This window comes from Cyprinodon tularosa, unplaced genomic scaffold, assembly GCF_016077235.1.
Source record: "Cyprinodon tularosa strain WSP-4 unplaced genomic scaffold, ASM1607723v1 ctg94, whole genome shotgun sequence".
Lineage (NCBI taxonomy): Eukaryota > Metazoa > Chordata > Actinopteri > Cyprinodontiformes > Cyprinodontidae > Cyprinodon > Cyprinodon tularosa.
This window is the reverse complement of record NW_024039718.1, coordinates 1,662,008-1,686,537: the sequence shown is the minus strand read 5'-3', so window position 1 is coordinate 1,686,537 and position 24,530 is coordinate 1,662,008. Positions and strand designations below refer to the sequence as shown.

Here is a 24,530-nt window from a genome sequence, read left to right as displayed (position 1 = left end):
TCTGTTGAACAATCTGCTGTCACAGACAATTAGATTTAAGTGGATGATAAGATTAATACAATGTTTAAAATGTAATGCTTTACTACATTGTCTTACAAAGGTGTTCTAATGACTTGATTTTTTTTTTAGCTTGACCTTAACAGTCAAACTCAAACTATTAATAATTGTATAAATTCATTTTTAGAACCAAATTTCAATGCAAATGCAGCTGAAAACATGTTAGGATGTGCTTCTTCATGCTTTGCTTTTTTTTTATTTAGCAAAACATTTTAAGCTCAACCAGCGAGTTGACTCTAGCACGTCAATTTCAAGACTTGCTAAAGATTTTCCGTTCAGTTTAGACCCAGACTTTGACTGGGTTATTGTAGCACATGAATATCCTTTTCTCTAAACCTTTTCTTTGTAGTTCTGGCTAAAGGCTTAGGATAAATGTTCTGAAAACTGATTTATGTTTAACCGATTCAGGTTTTTTGAACTTTAGAATAATAAAGTTTCTGGAACACTTAAATTATGGTATGACCAGATTTTTAAAAAGTTTTATTCATGGCACAAAGGTAATTTGTGTCCTCATTTTTCTTTCCTTTACACGCTTTATTGGAAATAGTTTTATTAAGATTTTTTGCAAGTCACCCTGACATACTGGTTATCAACTTAAAGGCCAGATCCAGACATATTTTTGTGTTATTCATGCCTACCCCACAAGTTGATGTCCACTTCATTATCACTGTTGTCTTTTAACATATACTCTACCATGCTGGAGAGATTAGTTTTGTGCATGGATTATTTCAATCCAATGCTCCTGGAGAATATTTGTCCCTACTCTTTATTCCTGTCAGGCGTCTTACATAGAATGGTGAATAAAACCAATCCATTTAATTGAGTACTAAACATTATTCAGTGGCCACACAGAACGTTTTTCTGTTGTTTTTTTTTATATGTCTCTAACTTGAGAGAAAATAACTTTCAACATTCTGTGTACTTCAGGCAGAATTTCAAAGGTTCTTAATGTTCTTCTTTGGACAGAAGTCAACCAGTCTCATGGTTAAAGTACAAGGAATAAAGTCCTCACATTTCCCCAGGGACTCTTCAGAATAAAGCTACATCGGAATGTAAACATATAATTTAGATTGCCTGATATAAATCAGCTCATCTGATGGCTATTATTTGGTATCTCTACAATCTTTGGCTCACATAAAAATGTTTATCATTTTGAATTTGTAAGAGGATACAATTGAGAGAAACATGTTGAAAATGGAAGTTAGTACCAAAATAAATGATAAATTCCCTATCCCTGTAAATAGCAAACCCCGTCCTCTCAACCTTGGGGTCCATTCCCAGCTGTTTCTGCAGAGAACAATCTAATTTACTCACAAAGGTTAATCAATGGCCTAAAGTTAATCACAAGGAAATAAAAAGAATATTGCCAGAAGTTGATATTTGGAGTAGCTACTGTCCCACCCATAAATGCTAATTGCAACGAGGAGCCTTGATGAAAATAAACCTTAAAAATCATTATTTCATTTGATGGTGGAAACATTTAAAAATGGTTTCATACACTACATTTATGTACCTGTTTACAACTCTGACACAATATTAGTGTATATATTTATTTTATTTTTAAAGAAGACATAATGAAAACCATAGACTGTTTTGGGGGTGGGTTACGCCAGCATTTCATATTAGAATCGTGGAGTAACCTGTTTTTATCACAACTCTACCGACGCGTCGTGGACGCATCAGGCGCTCCTTATTTACGACCTAATCCCCGGTACTTGAACGCAGCGCCACGGCCTGCTGCAGTCTCTGACGTATTCGACAGTTTTCGGATCGTATTTCACCTGCAGCAGAAGCCAAACAGGGGACAGGTGTTCTACTAAATGACCGGGTCCTCCATGAGAGCGAGTTGTTTTATTTAAAATCAGTCAGCAGCTGTAAAACCACCATGAGGCTCATGTTCAGCCGTTGGCAGAACAAGAAGAGCGACAGCTGCGGCTGGCGGCTCCAGCGGCAGACGCTTCACATGTAAGCTGCTCTCTCTCCTCCGGAGCTGGTTCGTTTTATTTTTTTACTCCCTTGTTGTGATATTTTAACTGCCGTTTACCGCTGGGTACCTTTTTTTAAATCTTCATGGACTGAGTGTAAAAACAGCAACAGCCGGAGCTTTAACAGAGGAGGAGCGTTCATCTCTACGGTTTATTAAGGCTCAGCAGAGACAGGGACTCTACACCCAGACGGACAGGAGTCAACATGTTTGAGGGCAAAGGAATCCCCTTTGTTGTGCTCGATATAGCCTGTCTGGTTCTAGGTATGTGTGTTTACACCTTTAATTCTCTGCTGTGGACTCTTTGTTCCCTTGGTAACCATATAAGCTGCTTTGTGTTCGGGTTTAATCTTCATTCTGGGCTTTTTAAACAGCTTACCATCACGTGAAGGGAGTGAGACACCTCCAGGACTGTGTGCTTACTATCAAGTAACATGTTTCATGTTCTATATTATAGTTTCAAGATTGTTTGAAGCTTTTATACTGTCTCTCTTTTTTTTTAATGACATAATAATTAGACGCAGAATGACAGCAGCCAATAGCCCGAGGCATGAGTGAACTTTGCGTCCAACAAATTTCGATCAGAGGGCGTTGAGAACATGTTTTTTTTTTCTTGGACAAAATAACCATGTGAATATAGACCTATTATAAACTACAGTAAATAAAAATAGTAATAGCAATTCTGCATCCAGGGTCTGTAACACAAAAACATTAGTAATCACATCAATTATTAATTAGTTCTCAGGTGAATATATGTACTATTTTTTAAATTTCATAATAAAAAAAAAACGTTAATTGGCCTTACGGCAATTTGAAAAGCCACTGTTCTGTCAGACCAGCATACCTATAGTCAGTACGCATTAGGGGTGTAAATCACACCCATCATGGCGATTTGATTATTTTCGATACTCAAGAATACACCACGATACGATTTGATTTGATTAATTGGTTCATTTTTTATTTTTTTTTTACCTTACAGGCTAGACAATGTTTCAAATTTGAAATAAAAAATGAAAGCTGTAATATCGTTATGCATTTATTTTAGAAACAACAGCAAATAACAGAAGTAGAAAAGTTGCAGTCCAGCTAGGCCTATTAAAACCTCATTCACTGAAAAATAATAATGCCCTTGCGCTGTAGATTCTGAAAGGCCTTGCATCAAAAAATACTGCACAAAATCAGTGCAATGCAATACCTCGCCGCCCCCTCCGCAGACGCTCCGCCGCACCTCTCCCAAATTGTAGCTGTCCTGTGCCGCAGGCAGGAGGTCGGCTTGTTTTGTTTTTATGACCGAAATTGTGGAAAACGACTCGTGAGGTTTCACCCGCTAGAAGAGCGAGGTGCGTGAGAACGCTGGGACCCTTTTTCCACCTGGATCCCCGCTCTTTTTGGCCCTCATGTCCCTCCGTTGTCGGACTACTCGCCCCCACTTCCTCACCGCCTCGGCCGTAAGACCCACAGCGTATAGCGCAGACCATGCTTCAATATTGGGCATAAATCAAAAATGTCTGTGTCAAGCTCACTGTGAGACACTGCTGCAGGAGTTTAACCAGGAAGCGAGGTAGGAGGGCAAAATAGGTTTAGCACCACCGCAGCACGGGAGGGAGAATTACGCCCAGGAGCAAATGGATTTAAAAAAGAAAAAAAAAAATACATGAATAGATACTCTTGCAGACGTGTTGATGCATCGGATTGTCGGCTGTTGGATCGATACAAAACGATTATTATTTACACCCCTGCTACGCAAGACGTCAGATTTGCATAAGCGTATGCTAGTCCCGTTTATCCCTCTAATTTTGTACGAAAAATACACTTTAAAATTAGCCTAGTAAACTAGCCCCACCCACCAGCGGCCAAAATAATTTTTGCTTGCGAGTCTAGCCTTAATCAATGCTCCAGGGCCTGGAACTGGCAGTCCCATCACAACGCAGAGATGTGTTTTGAATTTCTGGATGCCAAGTGGGCGGGGTTTGAGGACGTGACGACAAAGCTGCACAACGCTGGAGAAAGCACAACAAGGAAGATGGCAACAACTATTGAACATTTTTCGTTTGACTCAGCTTTGGAATCAGTTTTGGAAGGATTAGACTTGGGGTTTTCGTTAAAACATAAGCAGGAAGAGACTCTACGCTCATTCATTTTTGAGAAGGACGTATTTGCAGTTTTACCAACAGGCTGTTTGTTTACACTCCCCCACCAGCTTTCTGTCGCGCTTACTACGTCACAGTCAGTTGCGCTCATTGCTCAGAGCGTTGGCCAATAGGAACAGACATGATTTGAAAAACAATGGGCTGTTCTCATCAACAATTTTACGATTTCTCATTCATCGGGACCAGACTAAATTACACATTTAACCTCACATTTAGTCTGGAGATCTGACCTTAATTTTTTTTGTATATGACTTAAAGGGATACACCCCTGTTGAGGTAGCTTAAAGTGTATTTTTCATACAAAACCAAAGGGATAAACAGGGATAAAGTAAAACTAAAGGGATTAACAGGTATTGACTATGGGTATGCCGGTCTGACGGGGTATGCTGATGTGACAGAACACCTGCATTCACGAAGGGGTTTTCTTCAATTTGTTTCTAGGAAGGACTTTTTTCTGACTTCATAGTAGTACAATAAGACAAGTCAAAATAATTTCCAAAAATATTCATTAGAAATGTAAAAATTGTGCAATTTATTTTTAATACATTTTTAAAAACCCCGCCTCTCGCCTCTAGGGGGTGCTACAGTGTCCCCACTTCCTGCGGCTATGCAAATATATTTTAACAGATTGATAGCCTTGTATCTTTATTAATTCTGCCAAAACTTTCATCATAATACTGTTTAATATCTTTTCGTTTTAATTGTACACTTAGCATGTGTGCTGTGTGTAGCTCCCTGAGCAGATAGCTGGACTAATTAACCAGCTGTTGAAGTCAAAACCAGTCTCATGCTATGTTTACAGTTGTGATAATATTTGTTCTCATTTTTTGTCTTGGGTAGAAGAAATCAGCTTATATTAAATACTATTTTTGTTTATACTCAAGGTGACTATACCAGCTGATCCTCACCCCAGAATGTGCCTATAACAAAGTCCTACCGGTAATTTAGAGCTAATTGATTGTTTTCTGATTGGTAATCATTGTATGTTCACTGAAAGGGTTTGGAGAACGATCAGGGAGTGTTTTACTTTTTTTCCCTGCCTTTATTTTCTAAACTCAAAACTCAGATTATCTGGGGTTGTCATTTATGGAATTCCAACAACAAAAGTCTAATAGTTATTAGACTTAGTTATTAGGCATTAAATTGTAAAAAAAAAAAAAAAAAAAAAAAGTATTAGTTGACAGTGAGATTGTTCTTCTTATGCTTATATTTTTCTCATAGTAGTCAGAAAAAAAATACCCATACTGGTGTGAGCTGCAGAAAAAAATATCACCTGACCTAGAAATTCCTTTCATTCTTTATTTAGATAAAGGACAATCTATATCCTTTATCTTTTTCTCTATCCACCCTGTATCTGTATCATTTGGCATGTTTAAAAGCAATCATTTCCCAAAGTTTAACAAATGGTGTCTGATGTGTTTGTCAATCTTTTTTTACACTGTTTGCTCACTAGTTACTTGTGAAACATCTAAAGATGTTGGACCTTGGACCAGCTCTTGACTACAACATTGTTTGTTTTATCATTAAGTGTTACCATTTCCTGATGTTTGCACTCACATGAGGAATTTCTGGGTCTCTGTAGAGCATGATCTTACTTTTTTTAAAGCGCTCGTGGGAATTCCCTGACATTAAGAGAACATGAGGCTTAGATTTGCTTCGAATCATTTCACCAACTCGGTTTGCTTTTTTTTTTCCCTCAAACCGAACCACAAAGTCTGTAACATGAAGCAAAACAACCGAAGATAGGTGTGTGCGAATCTAGTTTTAATGTAGATGCTGAAGTGCTGTGTTACATTATCTGCAATGGCTGATATTGAGTCATTATATATACTTAACTGAAGTGCTTAGAGTGCTGATCTGTCTCTATAAAGGGCCGATTCACTGTTAGACTCTGAACTAAGCAATTAACCCCTTTTCTTCTTCTTGATTTGAAACTATTTGCTGGTTCTTAATGTGACCAAAAAGGAGTAGTCAACACAAGACCCTAAAACAGAAAACCAATCTTTTTTGTTGTTGTTTTAAGCTAATAAAATAGTAAAAGATATTTATTAACTATGAGTTTTCTTTTGGTCATTTATTGATGCATGGTGAGTAAGAGGAAAAATTGTGTGCTTACAGTCAGTATGTTTATAATCTGAGTCAGCTATCTTATGACGGGGATTTATCGGTCTTTTCCAAGGTTTAAACTGCTTCACTCACAAACACTGAGCTAGAATTTAAACCTGGCAGCACTAAAGGCTGTCAGAGATCATCAAATGGGCCACAACTCAGAGACGCCTTTTCTAAACTTTCCAAACAGTCCTGAATAGTGCAGTTATGTCTTTTTCAGCCAGCTGAGTGGTCGTGTTCAGCAGCAAGTTAGAGACCAACTCCAGTGCTGCAAATATATAAAACTCTATAATGTGATATTTTATGTGAAAGTATTATTTAAACCTTGTTATTACCAGTTTATGCCTGTGCAGCAGGGGTGTTATAAGTTTTTTGTTTTACTCCAAGCTGATTTTAATGTTAAGAAAGTTTTCCAGCTCAATGAGTGACAAGTGTGTCCCAAACTCACTCTACAAAATAAATCTTATTATTAAAATATAACTGGGGATCTTTGGCAATTTGTCTCCAGGTTTGGGGGTCACGCTTTACTGCATAGATGTGTAATAAACTATTAAAATGAATACATAGGAACAACGGGCCTGCACATTATGCCCCCAAATAGAAATATATAAAAGGGCTTAAAATGTATTCATTCTTCCTAAAACAAGACATTTTATTAGTAAGATTACTCCAATGAATGCTGTTCTTTATTAGTGCAATGAAACAAATATAAGTGGTGGATTTTTATCATTTAGATTTTACTGTTTTATGTTGATTTTTATTTTTTTCTCTTGAATAGATGTTGTAATTTGACTCAGAGGCCTCTTTTCAAAATAGGAATCACAAGAGGAGATGCTGTTCAAGCAAGGCAGATGTTTTTGCACACCCGAGGTGCAAATCATTTTGAGTGCGCTCTAAATGAAATTGGGATGAGGATGATTTTAATAAGTTTGTTTCACAGAGAGCTGAGAAGACAGCACTGGCCCTGTTGAGCTGACATAGCTGAAATAATCAGCTTAATGAAGTTACTGCTGGCTGCCCGGCCACTGACACCACAGTTAAATAAACCAGTGTTTGTGGATGATGAGAAAAACCTGATATGTGGGATTAAAAGACTGATGTTAAACTAGTTGTCTTAGTGTCCCTGTCCCACCTGCTTTATGATGCCCGTCTGCTTGTAGTTCATTAGTAGTTGTTGCAACTCAGCTATTGACTTGGCCTCCGCTTGGATGATGATGAAGTCTCTTTACTGGAGCTCAATGGGTTAAATAGGACAGAGAGATGACAGCAGCTTTGCCAGCAGACTTTGAACTGTCAAATCCAATTAGCTGGATCTTTTATCTTTATGGTATTTTATCTGTAGGGAGTGTTGTGCTATGCAGCTATTTGATTTTGAACAATAGCCTCTCAGTACTTTAATAAAGAAGAATAAAGAAAGCTGGTTTCTGCAGTCCGTACAATACGGTTTGTTTTTTTCCCTTTGACTCATAAAACTGCTGATTGAAGACAATAATGCATACATTTTGTGGTTTCTGACTATAAAAGTATTTATTCTCATTGGTAATAAACTAAGCATCCATTAGTTGATCCTGTAGATTTTGGGTTTCCAAAGCCTGCTCCTCTCTAGAGAACATAATATTCTTATCACACTTTATCACCGAGGGTGTGTGTTTTTGGCATAAAATCATCCCTAAAATCTGTTCCTTAAACCCAGCTGGTGTGTGAATACCAGAAGGCTTTGTGGATTTTAAATGTAGATTTTTTTTTTTTTTTTAACAGTTGGATTCAATTTCAACAAAATGGTGCTAATCCAGTAGCCATACTGCTACTGGATTTAAAAAAAGAAAAGCACGTGGGTTAAGGAAAAAGGATCGTGAATACAAATAATCTGATTAATCGATTGTTTAAATAATCGTCAACTAGAGACTCTAAAACGTGCCTTTCGCTGAAAGAGCGACCCATGTAGAGCAGCAATTATATCAAGATTGTTAAAAAAAAAAGTCAACATTATACATTTAAGAAAATAACTTTTATGTCTGTCATTACGTTTATCTAGAACTCAATTGAAAAAGGTTTTAGTTTCACCTGGTTTAATCTTGTACAAAGTCTTCTTTAAAGGTAAAGTGGAGAATGTTCTTTTTCGAGGTGGATGATCAAAATAAGTGGTCCTCCTAATTGTCAATCATTCTGGTGACATGTTTACATAAGGCCGTCCTACGTGCTCGTCCCCATTTTCACTTAGCGGTGGTGAGTCTGACAGTGGAAAAACTGCAAATCTTTTTTTGGAAATTAAGCTTATATGAGCGATGCAAACAGCAACTTTTAAACAGAGCGTGCTCAAGGAGAAATGGGCTCTTATATGCATTTTATAGGTGTTCCCTCTTGGGAGCAGGTACAGGGTGGTGCATGTGCATTTTCTTTTTTTTTTTTAAATAGAGAGGGTGGGTCTTTTTTGGAAAATGTGCTATAATCTTCTATACCTTCAAGTAAACTTTTGCTATCCAATTATTAATAAAAAATTAATCAACAGATTAATCGATTTGCAAAATAATTGTTAGTTGTGTCCACACTCTTCATTAAAACAGGTCTTTATCACATTTTCACAAAATAACTTAAGGTTTGACAAATTCCAAACAGGTTTTAATATAGACTCCTATGAGCATAGAGCTGGGGTCTCCAACCCTGTTCCCGTTAGTTTTTAGAAGCATCCCTTCTTGAACACAGCTGAATCAAATGAATGGCTCGTTACCAGACCCAAATATGATGGCATTCTGAAAAGGTAATACAGTCTACCTTAACTGGGCCCTTTGAGCTCTGTCAAAAGAAGGAGGCTAGAAGAGTTTTGGCTTTGGATTCAAACGGGTCCAGCCTTCACCGCCCGTACGCTCTGTCGCCTAGCAACTGCAACAGTTGACACACAAAGCAGGCGAAGAATGGATACCATACTACTGTTCTGAGTGCTACTAACATTTTCGAGGAGCTTCAGCAGCGGTACCATCATTGCAAATATCAGACTTACTGTCACCAAACTGCAGAGATATTGGAATCTGTGTTTAAATGTCAGCCAAACCCATTTGCACAGGGACAGATAAAACCTTTCAACAAACCATTACTGACCACATATCTGACTCGCTAACCATTTAAAGGAAATATTTTCATTAATTTCAGAAGAAACTATTCACATACTTGTATTATATTAAACTGCATTTCACATGACAAGGAGTTTTCCAATCTAGACAGAAGGGGTGTGGGGGAAGAAATACATTTCACAATATATCATAATTTTTCAGTAGTCCAATATAGTATCAATCTTTCAGGTTCTTAATATCATTAAAATAAAAACATGTTTACCTAAAACAATGAGGGAAAATAGGCAACAAGCTACTTCTGCACCACTACGGTAGATGGCCCTGTGGAGCTCTTACGCTGTGCGGCGCAGCGCCATAACTGTAGTTGAGGCAGTCACAGTGGACGTGAACTGACTCAAACCCCAAACAACATAGAGACAAAAACACCTAAACGATCAATATGATCTGATGAAAATCTTTTGCCTTTTTTCTATACTTTTAATTTTGATAGCTGGGAAAAATATCGGAATATATAGTGATATTGCAATATGTGATATCGTATTGTCAGCCAAGTATCGTGACACATATCGTATAGCAAGACCAATGTCGATACTCAGCCCTACCGAACAGGCCTCGGCACCAAACTATGACTGAATCGGCCTCCGAATCGGGCCTCCTGAGGACGGAGCCGCTGGACTCAGCAAAAATAATTTAAATTAGCTTTGTTGGAGCAGGGATTCATCTAAAATCTGTAGGATGGTAAATCTTGAGGACCAGGACTGGAGACCCTAGGTTATTCTAGAATAATACAATGCAGGTTGGTGGAGTCTAATTATATTTTGATCTTTTGCTAGAGTGGATTACAGATGACTAAGGTGGTGAAGGAAGTGGTGGAATAGTCCTCTGGACGTTTTCAAATTCAAAAGCTGCATTCAACTTCAGCTTGGTGTGTCTATTCTAGTGGATGATTAGTTAAAACATGCTATCCAATGCTAACACCAGGCTATCTGTGCTAATGAACAGCAGAGGAAGTAGGTAATCGGGTTAGAGGCCAGGCTCTCCAAAGCTCCAGCCTATCAATAATCAGAATAGTAGCTGGCATCAGAATGGATGTAACGTCCTGCTCTGAGGAAATGGGCGCCACTGGGTTCACATTAGTGCTCATTTTGGCACTAATACTGCATCATACATTTCCTGTGCTGCATCACTGTCACATGACCAGCCCCCTCAGAAACACAAACAGCAACAAGATGTAAATAAACATGGTTATTAATATTGACTCAGCTCTTCCCCATCACACTCATACTTGTTCGCTGAAAACCATGAGCCAGTACTTTTGTTGATGCCGATTACTCATTTATCCCTAAATAGCACTGCAGGCTTCTGTTTTGACATAATCTCTATACTCAAATAACATGTTATGTTTGCAGCCTTTATTTTGTAAACCGCTAACTTCATCCTGTGGTAACCCGTCCCGATCTCTCCTCCACAGGGGGTCTACCTCTGGCAATCTTTAACCTGGGTAAGATCCGTCCTTACCAAATGGGCTTTTTCTGTAGCGATGACAGCATCAAGTACCCTTTCCACCACAGCACAATCCCCTCCACTGTGCTCTACACTGTGGGCCTCGGCCTGCCTATTAGCTCTGTAAGTAGTAGTCACTCCTGGCAGCCTGTCTCAGAGTGCGTATGTTGACTTGTCAAACACCAGCGTAACACATGTGCTCCAAGGAGTGCCGAGGCCATTGCCCCAGGTCAAACGTCGCTAATTCGTTTAGTTATTGGCTACACTTAACTTTTTCCTGGTTTGGCAAGTCAAAAGACCTACTTAGAGGCTTTTCTGAGATGATAAAGCTGCACTATAGTGAAAACTTCTCAGATAATAATGCTCTGTATATTCTGATAGCTAAGTGTGGTTTAAAAAAAAAAAGCTGAGAGCGAAGGAGGATGTCCACTTAAAAAAATCAAGGAATGCAATAAATTAAAAAAGGATTTAAAAATCAGTAAAGTCAACTATTTGTTGAAGAAGCAAAGGATGTGTGTCTGGACATGGAGGACACACAGCAGGCTTTATGCTCAACGGCTGCTGTTAATCACAACGACAGACACACAGGCAGCCGTACGCCGGGTTCTGGAGTCTATAACGGAAGTTGGACGGACTGCTGGCTTGTTTTTCTTTGTTTTAGTTTTCTGTAGTCAGCTCCGTTTCCCTAATTTACTTCGGTTTTATCTGTGGGTTCTTACTGGTTTGGTTTTTCAGGAACTGAAGGTGCGTTTCGACTCTGAACCTTTTCCCTCTGCAACTTAATATCACTAAACCTCTTGTTTTACCTGGGCTGTTATAGAGAAAACAAGATATAAAATTAGAGTTGTCAATGCAATATGAAGGTGGGAAATATCACAGTCAGAAAGAACTGCTTGGATTGTAATATTTGCCAAGAAATTATAACTCATGGATAATAATTCTATTTTACTGGATGCAGAGACTAACTGCCTTTATGCCTACCGGTAAGTTATATTTATGGTAATAATGATGCAGTTGGACCATAAGGATCAAAGGTTAATGGTGAACCAATTTATTATATAACACTATAACAACGTTTCTTGATATGGAGTCCTAATTACAATCTTTGCTAAAAGCTTTTAATGAAAGTGGAAAAACAGCTTTTAAAATTTCAGAAAACTGATGACGACCTTAAATATATATTTTTTTGTAAACCAGTTGAACCGGTTGAACTGCATTAGCCGCTCACACATAGACAGTTGCATGGTATGTGTCTTTAAAGTTAAGATTTGCCACTGAAACAGATCTTTCCTGGTTTAAGGTTGTCTAACACGGACATATTTCGATTATTGTTTGCCTGGAAACACTATTTGGGGGAGGGAGACTCAGAAAATGTTCCCTGGTTTCTGGAAAAGTCGAAACGCACCTTTAAGTTGTTGTTTTTATGTGTAAAAGTGCATCTTGCATCTTCTATGATCAGTTCCAAGGGAGAGGAGAGTTCCAAACAAACAAACAAACAGAGTAGAGGTGATTTCAGGTAAACATGGATGGTTTGGTCTGAATCATGTTTGGAAACTCTATCCCTGCTGCTCAGATGGGAAAGTAATCCTCTCTAACCCCATGAGACTTTCCATTAATGTGTTTTTCTCTTTTGACTGTTTGAATTAACCTTCACTCTTTACCAGCATGTGACTCCTAACCATTAACATTGTTGTTGAAAAGCTGGAAAACTACCTGGAGGGGTTGCTTCGTTCCTTTGGACCTTCTCAGCAGGCTGCTGACTTCAGCTTTCCTAAGGGACACACTGCGGCATGATGAGAGGATGTTTGGACTCCTCTTTTAACCCATATATTCTTTCTCTCTCATTGCCTCTCTGTTAGTGGGACTCCCATTTGCAATACTCAATTTGAAGCACAGGCCTTTCCGCCGAGGCTTTTACTGTAATGACGAAACGATCAAGTACCCCTTTAAAGAGGAGACCATATCCTATCAGTTGTTAGGAGCAGTTATGATTCCCACCACAGTTATCATTGTAAGTGCATTTTTTGTCTACTAACAGTTTCCTTTTCTATCTCTTCTAACAGCTGCTTTTGCCACTTGAATCAGTTTTAACCCTTTTCCATTTTTAAACCACTGCAGATTTAACCATTTTGACTAAAAACTGCATCTATTTTTTATATATATACATAAATATGAAACAGCAGGAGAGCAATGTTTTTATTCTAAGATGCATTTTCACTAAATGAATCTGAAGTTACCGGTTTAAATAATGTAGATGGAAAGTCTTCCTTTGCAGTTAAAGGGAGACTTTAGATTCCATTTTAATTTAGATCTAAAACCATTTTTTCAACATGGTATTGAAGCCAAAAATAATGGCATCACATGGTTCAGCTTCGCTTTGTAGTTTTATCAGATCAGTACTTTGCAGAATGGGGCGTTTGGTCTGGGCTATTTATAAGCTTTCTCTGATATAAAACTCAAACATGTATTATACTGCATCCACGCATTATAGGAACTCAACATAAAGGAAAGATTTATCTGATTTCAACATTATTATTATACATTATAATTTATATCATGTGGGAACAACATAAAAAAATAATATAAGCAAAAAGTAAAGATTGAAGCCTTTCATTTATCTATATTGTAGCATATTGTTTGTTATTTTTAAATTAAAGAATCATGTAACGTCTGAATACCAATTCATTATTTCCTGTTTTCCTGCCAGATAACTATGATGTGACGCAGAGGCTCTTCTCTCTTTGGGAGAAAGGCAGGAAAACATGATTCAGTTAAAATAAATGTGGTATAGTAAAAAAGCAATTTAATCAACAACAAAAATGATGATAAAGGAGACAAAAAAAATCTCCAAATGGTAAAGAACTGCTGCAGTTATCACATATGATCAAATTAATGCAAAAAAAAAAAGAGGATATTTTTCTAACACATCTCTGACAGTTATTACATGTATTGTTTGATTAAGATGCAAATTAAGATAAGGAATAAACTTCCTAAAATGTTAAGTGGACATCTTCCTTGGATTAGATTGCTTTTTCTCCTTCTGAAAACTCTGGTTACATTTAGTGTACCTTATCGAACAGACAGGGAAACAAAACAAAAAAACCAGCTGGTTCTGTCCAGAGTTAGGAAGACATGCTTAATTAGTGTTGATTTTAATTTAGAAACTTTATAAATATTTAGATTTGTAGCATGTCATGCTCTGTCTGTTTGCTTGGCTTTTCACAACTGCATTGATGTAAATATTCTGATTTGAAAATAACGATTCTCCAATAATCTAAGTTTAAAGCATATCTATCTGTCATTTGATCAACTATTTGAAATCCTAATAATGTGAAATATTTGTATTAATAAATAAGAAATTATTTTCCTTGATTTCTTAAAATGAGTTATTTTCTGTTTTGCATTTTTCCTAAATGATTTTTATCCCTTCCTTTGCAGATGATCTTAGGCGAGTGCCTTTTAGTTTATCTAAACCGCCTTAAATCCAAGTCTACGTTTGGCAGCTATGTTGCCTGTGTTTACAAAGCTGTTGGTACCTTTCTCTTCGGTGCCGCCATGAGCCAGTCCCTGACAGACATCGCCAAGTATTCAATCGGCCGGCTCAGGCCGCACTTCCTGGATGTGTGCAAACCCAACTGGGATCTCATCAACTGCTCTGCAGGGTTATACATTGAAAACTTCACCTGCACTGGAGACACAAAGATGGTCAACGAGGGCAGGTATGTGCCTCCAGACATGCGCTGTTTTCCTTTGTTGGATGGAGTTTAGTCACAACATCCAGGGTGTAGTTTCTGTTCAGGGAATAATAAATAAAAAAACAAAAAAAACAATAGTGTGTCTCTTAAAAGGGGAATTGTCTTTTGGTTAACTAAAGCCACAGTCCTAATGTTAAACCAGTTTGGACTAGAAAAGAGGAAAATATAATTTCTCTTTATATTGAAAAAGGGAAACTGCATTGTTGGAGAAAGGAAACATTCTCCTTGTGGTTTAACATCCTACACTGAGATAGGAAATAAATGCCGGAGAGTACAAATATGAATAAAACATCTATTAAATATAATTATTCTTCTCTTTTCCTTTGTTAATCTTTCTTGTTCGGGAACAGATTTTGCATTTTTGACAGTTATAGATATTTGATGGGAGTGAAATAAATCCTCCTAAAGTCTTCTGCTCGTATTGGTTTTAGAAGTGCAAAGGTTACACGGTCACTTGCAGATCTTCAGGTTTTCTGCATAACAGGCCAGGCTGCATGTTCTAAACAAGTCTTAACAGATACAGGAGCTAAAGAAATTCTCTATGCTGCTCAGATTAGCAAGATTTTAATCTATAATCCATATATGTTAAGAATGCCCTGATGCAACCTTACTTTCTGATACTTCTGATATTACAGTTTTGAGTAATGACCAGTACTAATAAGGACATCATACATATATAATCATACATACTTTAATACTAATTTTGTAGTTTTTGATTTGAAAAGGTTTGAGTGATATTTCTGAAAAAAACTGAGACAAATTCAACATCAGGCATTAAAAACTGGCCCATTTATTATTAACTAACTGGTTAGATGAACTTTAAACCAAAGCAGATTGAAGCAGAGTGCTTTTGTCAGCTTGCTTATGTCAGAGATTACAAATGCAGAAAGATGTAGTCCAATATTTAGATTTGTTTTTGGGGTTTTTTTTGGCTTAAATTGTAGTTTTCCTACAATTATATCAAATCTGGAAATCTCTACATGTTACACATTATCAGCAAAAACTACATCCCACTTATGGGTTTTGTTTTTATCAAAGATAAAAAAAAATGTAGTTCATTTTTAAAAGCGGATATCATGTAAAGGGGAAACCAGTGTAACCACATATGATGTTAGATAGGCTGAGTAACACCACAGGAATGTAAAAGCTTGTTTTATTAAGTTTTTCCGTGTCTGTTATCAGCTCAGAGCAGCGGGAAGAACGTTGGGAGGAGAGGATTTCCTCTTCTCATTCAGCACAGAGGAGCACTGAGGGTGGAGAGACGAGGCGCATTATGTCCCCCTTTATTACTCGGGCACCTTTGTACTTTTTAGGCTGCCCTTTTGTTTCCTTTACCAGCGCAAAGCTTCAGCCTCTGTGTCCTTTAGCTGCTTTTGTCTGTTCTCCCCCACTGCTCAGTTTTCACTGTTACCCACTGTATATTTACACGGGTGTGGTGCATCTTTGTTGATATTCCCATTCCTTATCTGCTTTCTGCCTTTTTACTAAATGTAGTGTGACCGCAGTCCCAGAGAGGGATCCAGGGATTCCGGCTGTGTTTGGACGCAGATTTCTAGCTGCTTTATTTGGCGTGTTTAGGGTGCTGCAGATCAGAACAAGAGAGTCCAGGTCAGAGTGGCCTGCTCTGCATCAGCTTACAGTAACATGACTCTAGATGCCCAGGAGAGACAAAGCCTCAGGTTAGAGCAGAGTTTGTCTTTCTAGAGTGCAGACAGACATTTGTTTATAAGATGCATATATTAAAGGAACACTAATACATTTGGATCACTGCTCCGTTTACTCATAGTTATTTTGAAGAACCTTCCAGTGACGTTCAGAAAGTGGTACTAAAACCAACATCCCACTGTTGGTGATTAAACTAGGGCCTGAGATGTATTTTCACAAATAGAAAATTGTTAACCCGGGGCGAGAAAAAAAACTAAGCTACATCCCAGTGCCTTCAGATGGCCTTTATTCTGTTTAATCCACCACTAAAGTATATGGAACCATTGCAAATCTGCCAGGAAACAGTCATAAACTGACAGGGTGGGCAAAAATAACTAACTACTCACTTGGGAGGAGCTGTAGACTCTGATAGCTCAGGTGGGAGAATCGTTCAGTGACTCCACAAATATCCCCTTTCCTGTCCTCAGTTAGTCAAACATTACATAGGCGACACGTCGCTATTGAAGATTTTGGAATAAAATCCAAAACTTTGTCTCCAGCACTTTTTATTCACCTAATTAAAGCATTTGTGTTTCAGAAAAATTGCAATGGACAGTTAGGGAGAGCAGAGTTTGACCTAGAACATTAAATAAACTAACAAACCAGTCTGTAGATGAGCCTGTCTTGTCAGCTGTCTGTATTATTAGGAGTGACAGCTGTAGCCTGCTTTTTATTCACCTAATTAAAGCATTTGTGTTTCAGAAAGATTGCAAAGGACAGTTGGGGAGAGCAGACCCTTTCAGCCTCTCCTCTCCTTTGTTTAATCTAAGCCACAACAGGTCTTCGCTGGGCTACTCTATAAAGCTTGAATGCTAATCCAGACATTTTGAATTGAGAAGGCTTCTTGGATGGGAATCGAAACGTCTCCAAACTTGGAAAACAAAGTCCAGTGGTTTTTACTTTTTTGAAAAAATTTTAATGTTCCTGAGCCATGGTTTCTGTCTTTCTGTTGCAGATTGTCTTTTTATTCTGGTCACTCGTCATTCTCCATGTACTGCATGCTGTTCCTCGCTGTAAGTATAAAAAGTGTTGAATTTATTGCAAAAGATACATAAAAGAAACTGAGCATCAACACCGATACGGAAAACTGGTTAGAATAACCAGACCCTGACTGTAGATCATTAAAAGCTTAAATGGAAATATCTTGATTTTCGAGATAACATCCTTTTAGGTTTACGTATTAATAGAACCTAACGAATAATGCGTTGCCGCTGGAAGTCGGACTAATTGTACTCTTCAGTGTGACTTATATTAACTTTGAAAACAGTTAACATGATGAGATCTTTATTATTGAACTAATCATGCTGTTCTTTTGCAACTTCTTTTAGTCAACAGGAAATATCCCTGACATACGGTGAAAGAATTATGAAACATTACTGGAAAAACAGATCTTTTAAAAAATGTTGCTAATCACATATGCTGCTTTAGAGCGTAGTTATTCCTGAAATGATCTGTTTGAATAGCTGTACCTGAACAGTTTTATATGTATTGTCCAAACATTACATGCATCAATAGCTGCTTGGTGTGGTCTGCCTCTGGCTAGGTGGCAAAGTCAAAGTCATGACAGCATTGCTCAATAACTTCCTCTTGATTTCTAAAGTCTGATAAAATGAGCTGTTAGATTAAAGATGCCTCAGTGCATGTAGATCCTCCTATTATAGCACTTGCACAGTAAACTTAACTCAAAATCTGATTTACACGTTCAAACTGTAAATGGTTTAGTTGTTTTATAGTGAATACCGTATTTTCACGACTATTAAGGCGCACTTAAACGTCTTTTTTTCCCCCTCAAAATGTGCGGTGCGCCCTTTGGTGCGGTGCGCCTTATGTGTGTTGTAACTGCGACTTTTGAGACCACCTCATTGAGGAGATGATGAAAGAGTGGCTGAATGTAAGGAGACCAGGTGTTTTTTTTCCACTCATCACCATCGCTGTCAATATGTAACTCCATGCGTGCCCATCTCACAGCTGATGTGAAAAACATGGGGAAACAAATTAACCCTGTGCTTGCTGTTCAACCGCTGGACATCGGTGTGAACCGGACCCAGCAGGTGCAGCAGAAGCAGCGAGTTTACATGCAAAGTCAATGGTTGACGCGCGTATAGGCGCAGCAAAGGGTCCTGCAGCGCGTTTTGAGCTGCAGGTGCAGCGCGTCGGGAGCGCGCCGCCAACGCGCTGCTGCTGCTCGAGATGGAAAAATTGAAGTTTTGCTGCTGGACGCGCCGCATCAACCAATCAGAGAAGCTGATCTGGGAGCTGACAGCGAGACAGACACAGCGCTCTAATGACATATGATATTAACGCAAATGAAACGGGCTGGGGAGATTATGAAAGGCAGGTGTAAGTGAGGAGACCAGGTGCTTTTTTCCACGCATCACCATCGCTGCGTGCCCATCTCACAGCCGATGTGAAAAAAAGGTGAATCAAATGAACGCTGTGCTCGCCGTTATCCCGGGGGGTCTGACAAAGGAACTTCAACCGCTCGACATCGGTGTGAAAGCGGCCGTTCAAAGTAAGGCTGCGAGCGGCGTGGGAGCGATGGATGACAGACGGAGACCACAGTTTCAAGATAAGTGGAAGGCAGCGCCGGGCAAGTTACGCCACCGTTTGCGGATGGATTGTAGATGCTTGGACTAATGTGTCTGCTGGCTCTGTTGTTCAAGCTTTCGCAAAAGCCGGCATTATTTCTGAGGAGCCGCGCTGCACGGAAAGTGACTCTGACAGCGAAGAATGGGAAATTGGCATGTCTGATTTAGCGCAGCTGTTTAATTCAGAAACAGAGGATGATGACTTTGATGGGTTTGATTAATACTTTGTAATAAATACATGAATAAAGCACAAACATACTCAGTTTTGCTCCCGCTCTATTTTTCTCCCTGAAAACTTAATTCAACAGCAGCCTCTGGGCGGGTCTCCTCCTCTTCACCGCGGTGGCTGGCAGGTGTTTTTTCATCTAAATAATCTAAATCTTGCAGCTATATTTGCTGTGATCAGTGGGAATAAAGTAGTTTTAATATGTTTTTAAGTGAGAAAGGCCACCTGAAAACTTAATTGCAGTCAGTTCATCCAGATTATCTATTTCTGTCGGAGGCGCTCAGACCCCACATACCAGCGGTACACCGACAGTAGAAATCCCTTCAACAGCAGCCTCACCGCGGCGGCTGGCAGGTGTTTTTCATCTAAATAATTTACAGTGCAGGCACCAGGATACCGGCAATAAAAGCGAACATATTCCGTCGGCAGGTTTCAGGATTTTAAGTTAATTTAGGAGTAATCACAGCGCTGTGTCATCTGCGATGTGTCTGTCTCATGGCCAGCACGCAGGTTTGATTAATTTGTAATACATGAATAAAGCACAGTCATACTCAGTTTTGGGCCCGCTGTATTTTTAAAATACGCAGTAGAGCTATTTAAAGGTAGTAGAGGACATGTACCTGTATATAAAAAAATGCGCCCTATAGTCCGGTGCGCCTTATGTGTGTGTTAAATACAGAAATGGCACACATAACTGAGACTGCGCCTTTTAGTACGGTGCGCCTTATGGTCGTGAAAATACGGTACATATATATACATATATTTTTAACATGGCAAAGGCCTGCCGTCACTGCCGACCTTCAAACTCAAAGGAATTTTTTTTTCCTAACCTTTATACTGAACAGGGGTGGGTTTTTATTTTTATTGTGACATATTTCTAGTCATGTTAAAAAATTTGATTCTTAATTTAAACAATATATTAGAATTAGTGATGATTAAGAACAAAAATTTTGAAAATAGGTGAATTGTGAATTTTATCTTTCACTCTTTTATTGGAAGCATTGGCAAATTTGAAGACTATTACTATGGGATGTTTAATTATATAAATTACACTTCTTTATATAACTTGTGTCCTGAAAAGCCCATTTTAAATCTTTATATTTTTTTCAGATTAATGTTTGTGATTGTGGGGCTCTGCCTTTGATACGCACACAGCTATACAGTTAGCATTATAATTATCACGATAGTACCACAAAATATGAGATTTTGAGCAATAATTAGTAATTCCCTAAAAAACTCCAGTATAAGAGAGAAACCTTTTAGCTGAGTTTATTGGTATATGGTTAGATGGGAGGATCTTTGCTAATTTGAACCCTTTTTTTTTTCCAAGCTGCAGCTAGATGTTATTTGCCAATGGATTTCATAAATATGTTGGGATCCATTCAGTCTCTGACACACGTTCAGGACAAACAGGATCCATTACTTGGTGTCTGCATTAAACAAGCTTTTTATGACGTGGATAAACATGTCTGCTGTCATTGTTTCCTGCTGGAGTTTCACCCAAATGGGCTCAGTGTTGGATTTAATTTACCGGTAGCTTTAGTTTCACCCTATGGTACCATATGATCAGTACCCGTAGAGCTAAAGTTGTTCAGAGCTGGTTTTACTGCAAAGCCCCTGATCAACTTTATGAGCTGCTGATTCATTCAATGCTTGGATAGAAATAGAGCAGGGGACAAAGTCTCAGCATTTATGCATTAAGCTCCTTTCTTCTGTATCGGGCGGAAGCTCACTTATGGAAAGCAGTTTTTTTTTTTCCTCAGCATTTGCGTCACAAAAGTGCAGCAGGAAGAAAATAAAGGCAGAGCTGGACAAAGGTTAAACTTGTTTGTCCTTGGAACAAAACCATAAATAATAGGACGGCACATAAACGGGATCATCTCAGTAGAACAAGTTTGGCAAACATTCTGCTACAGATGTGAGGCATTTACCACAAAGACTGATGTAAAAATACTAATTTGGCCAGTCACACCTTTTAGCTTTACTGTTGACATGTTTTGATTGTTGATGTATTTAGTTTACGTTAAGAGTCACCTTTAAATTATACTCCTGAAATCTGCTCATTATGGTTCAAGGTGAAAATAACCTGGCCGTGTTCCACAGCTCTACCTGCAGGCTCGGCTTCAGGTCCAGTGGGCGCGGCTGCTCAGACCAACCCTTCAGTTCTTCCTGATCGCTGCCTCGGTGTACACCGGCTTGTCCAGGGTGTCGGATTACAAACATCACTGGAGTGACGTACTGACAGGACTACTGCAGGGGGCCATCATGGCTCTGCTGGTGGTATGTTCTAATCTGTTATCTACCATTTCAATATTTAATCTCCAGTTGCATCTAGGTTGTCATTTAAACGTATTCATACTTCTGAGTTTTTTATTTTTACCACATTAGCCACACACTGAAAATTAACGTTTAGCTGCATACAAAATGCTTTGTAAGCCAAAAAAAAAAAGAATGTACCAACCCACCCTAAATAAATGATGGCAGCATCATGATGGTGGGGTGGTTGTTTGGGGGCAGGGACAGAATGTCTGACTGAATCAAGCAGCAGCCATGTCTGGTTGAAAATCAGACTTGGAACTAAAGCAGAGGTTCAGTATGTAAGATCTACAGTAGAATGGTTCGGATGAATGCATGTTGTACATTTCTGAAGCAGACATTTTTGTCTTTACATGTGTATAGAAACACATGATCTACAATGAATGATCCCTTTAGGATTAATTCAAACGCAGGCTATTTTTACAGGAAATTTGTTTTGTCTTGTTAGAACACATTTTTTTTTTTTTTTTTTTTTTAGGCCCATTACTTTAATAAAAAAATTTGGTCGGTGCAGCAATTATAAAACAATGTATTTTTTTTTCCTGATTCTTTCAGGTCTTCTTCGTGTCCGACTTTTTCAAATCAGCAGAGTCCCGTAAGGAGATAGACATCCCTCATACGACGCTCCAGGAAACTCCAACAAATGGGAACCACTTTGAGAGTCCAAACTAAGCTCAGTGGGAATGGGAGACCTTTCCTTCCATCGCAGCCAGAAATTCCAGCAATGAAGGCTTTAATCCCACTTAAATCCCCCATCCAGTACACTGCATGGAAGTCCAGTTCAAACTACCTGATCCTCTGAACCACATATGGCCTTGTTAAATTTCACATTTTCTACTAATTTATGCTCGTTTATCAACACTTAATATGGACCCTACCCCCCAAAATAACTGATGCAGATTTAAATCAGACGCTGGAGCTGATCTACTGAGGCGAAGGAAAACTTTGCATGCACACACCTAAAGGGTCTGACCACTGCTAAGGAGGGGTGTTGGAAACCTGTGAATGTAATCCTGCTTATTGCTTCTCCTGAACTGCAGTCAGTGTGTTTAAGAGTTTGATTTAGGGTTAGCTTTATGTCTCCAGCACTCAGAATTAAGTAGATGAAAAGTTTTAAAGGCAATCAGTGACTCACTGGAGGATGAGGCTGACTCTAAACCAAAGAACTGAGACCTGCTGCACATCCAGGCTGCTGCTGTCTAACCTCATATTCTAATCAAAGTGTTGACTTGTCGTTTTGGGTCAGCTTGATGCAGAGCAGACTGATTCGTCCTGTGATGCCTTGTACTGGACTGCTGTGGCTGCTTTTACAGCTTCCTGTGTATCTCATGTAAAACAAATACAGAACATTGTGCTTTTGTATGTGAAAGAAAATCAACATACAGACTTTTTATTGAAAAAGTTACAATTATGTACAAATGTTTAAAATAAGGAAAAATAAAGCCATCTTAGTCATGAAGACTGACTCGATGTTATCTGTTTGACGTATGAACCAGTTTGAGCAAAAAGCCCAATATAAGCTAAACTCTTCTGTTTTCTGACTAGTTTGGTGCTTTCAATCCAAAATAAATTTGTAGTGAGGATGTGATGGAGAAAACAAATAAAAAAAATGGGGTAAAATGATTCAGATAACAGGGTGGAAGACGTCATGGGACCTCCTCTCTATAAATAGAGACTGGCAGCAAAGACTATGTCTCTCTTAATCTTCGTTATTCCTGCAAAAATAAAAACAAGAAAGGTTCAGTTTTAAGGAATGTGTACCCGTATAATATTTTGATTATGTTTAATACAGATTCCATCAACATTTAACTGTTTAGATTGCTGATCCTCCCTCACATGGAGCTGCACACTGCTCATCAGCCGGCTGAGAGGGGAAAATGCAGTGTATTCCAACTAAAGTTAAAACTTTTCTGTTTGGAGGTCATTCTGAACTTCAAAGGTGTAGAAACTAAAAACAAACTAACAACAAAATCTAGCAATATTTAAGACTGATATCTTTATGTACTGAAAGGGGGAAATAGCTATGATTTTTTTTAAACTTCAGTTTGCCAGATGTTAGCATTTTTGTTTAGGCCACTATATAAAAATGAAAGTGTTTTTTGTTTTGTAAGATCCTCATTGGCTTTATATTGTGCTTTAATAATAGCTGCAGCTGAAACAATCCCTGTCCATCGGGGATAAATAAGAATTAAAAAAGCAAACTGAACAGTTTCATGGTTAATTTGGTTAAAAGTACTATTTTTATTCCCAGAAAGCTTTTACATTTCATTTTTCAACAAAGGGCCAAATATATCTTCAGTAAAGAGTATGTGGTTTTATGAGCATCAAGAGAAATGTATTCAGTCCCCCCGAAATAACAACCAAAATTTCTAAATCAGAAAATTATTGAATATAAAAGAACAAAAAATTCTGAACCAAACAAGAAGAAACCCTGAGCATCTTACCTTCTGCAAACTTGTTCTCCAATTCAGTGTTACCAATGGCTTTGGCTGCAGAGCACATCTGTCGCAGCACCTCTTCCAGACGCCGCATGCAACGAATTATGCTTCCTACAGAAAAACAATATTTAAAGATAGAATGAGGCACTTGCACAGAAATCTAAGAAAAACACAGCAGAGGTCATTTTAAAGTTAAATTAACACACAGCTGAATAATTGCAGAAATTTCCTAAGTTCGATTTTAGCTGCCAAAAAATACACAAGACCTTATGAAATCCTCCCTGGAGTTTCTCAACACAGATTCATATTTCTTTTATGGTTCCATCCCATGTTTTATCCATGAGATCACTTTTAGCAAATAATGAAACTTCTGGGAAAAATGAGCCACATGATTCATCCTGTTTTACACCCCTAAAAGGCAACATTAAAAAAGGAACAGTGAGAGGAAAAAACAAACCCTCAAAGACGTCAGTCATCTTGCAGATCTGAGCGAATGTGGCCCCGTTGGCCCAAGCAAAGACTACATCCATCAAGTGGGGTTTGAACTGGTTCAGGTAAGTCTCCTCATCAACCTCCAGCTTGGCGTCTGCAGACACTTTGGCGATGCGCTTTGCACACTCCTAAAAGGTATA

At 38.5% G+C, this 24,530-nt stretch overlaps 2 protein-coding genes across 3 annotated transcripts in view; one reads left to right on the top strand and one right to left on the bottom strand.

The window, feature by feature from the left end:
- Window positions 1-1,770: 1,770 nt before the first annotated feature.
- plpp1a (phospholipid phosphatase 1a) lies at window positions 1,771-22,919 on the top strand. 2 transcript variants are annotated; one of them, XM_038275006.1, is made up of 6 exons: window positions 1,771-2,305; window positions 12,731-12,882; window positions 14,310-14,590; window positions 17,286-17,343; window positions 21,248-21,424; window positions 22,016-22,919. In XM_038275006.1, the coding sequence occupies exons 1-6, from the start codon at window positions 2,248-2,250 to the stop codon at window positions 22,130-22,132; spliced, it is 843 nt and encodes a 280-aa protein (XP_038130934.1). In that variant the 5' UTR covers window positions 1,771-2,247; the 3' UTR covers window positions 22,133-22,919. The 2 variants fall into 2 exon arrangements, with proteins under 2 accessions (XP_038130934.1, XP_038130933.1); XM_038275005.1 differs by lacking the exon at window positions 12,731-12,882 and adding an exon at window positions 10,840-10,994 and having other exon boundaries at window positions 1,773-2,305.
- The window catches only part of mtrex (Mtr4 exosome RNA helicase), a 28,824-nt gene continuing 27,103 nt past the window's right edge, over window positions 22,810-24,530 (bottom strand). Inside the window, exons 25-27 of the mRNA XM_038275004.1 lie at window positions 24,356-24,518; window positions 23,905-24,009; window positions 22,810-23,175 (exon numbers count right to left, since the gene is read on the bottom strand). Coding sequence (XP_038130932.1) covers window positions 23,123-23,175; window positions 23,905-24,009; window positions 24,356-24,518 — 321 coding nt within the window. The 3' untranslated portion in view covers window positions 22,810-23,122. The remainder of the gene's footprint in view (window positions 23,176-23,904; window positions 24,010-24,355; window positions 24,519-24,530) is intronic.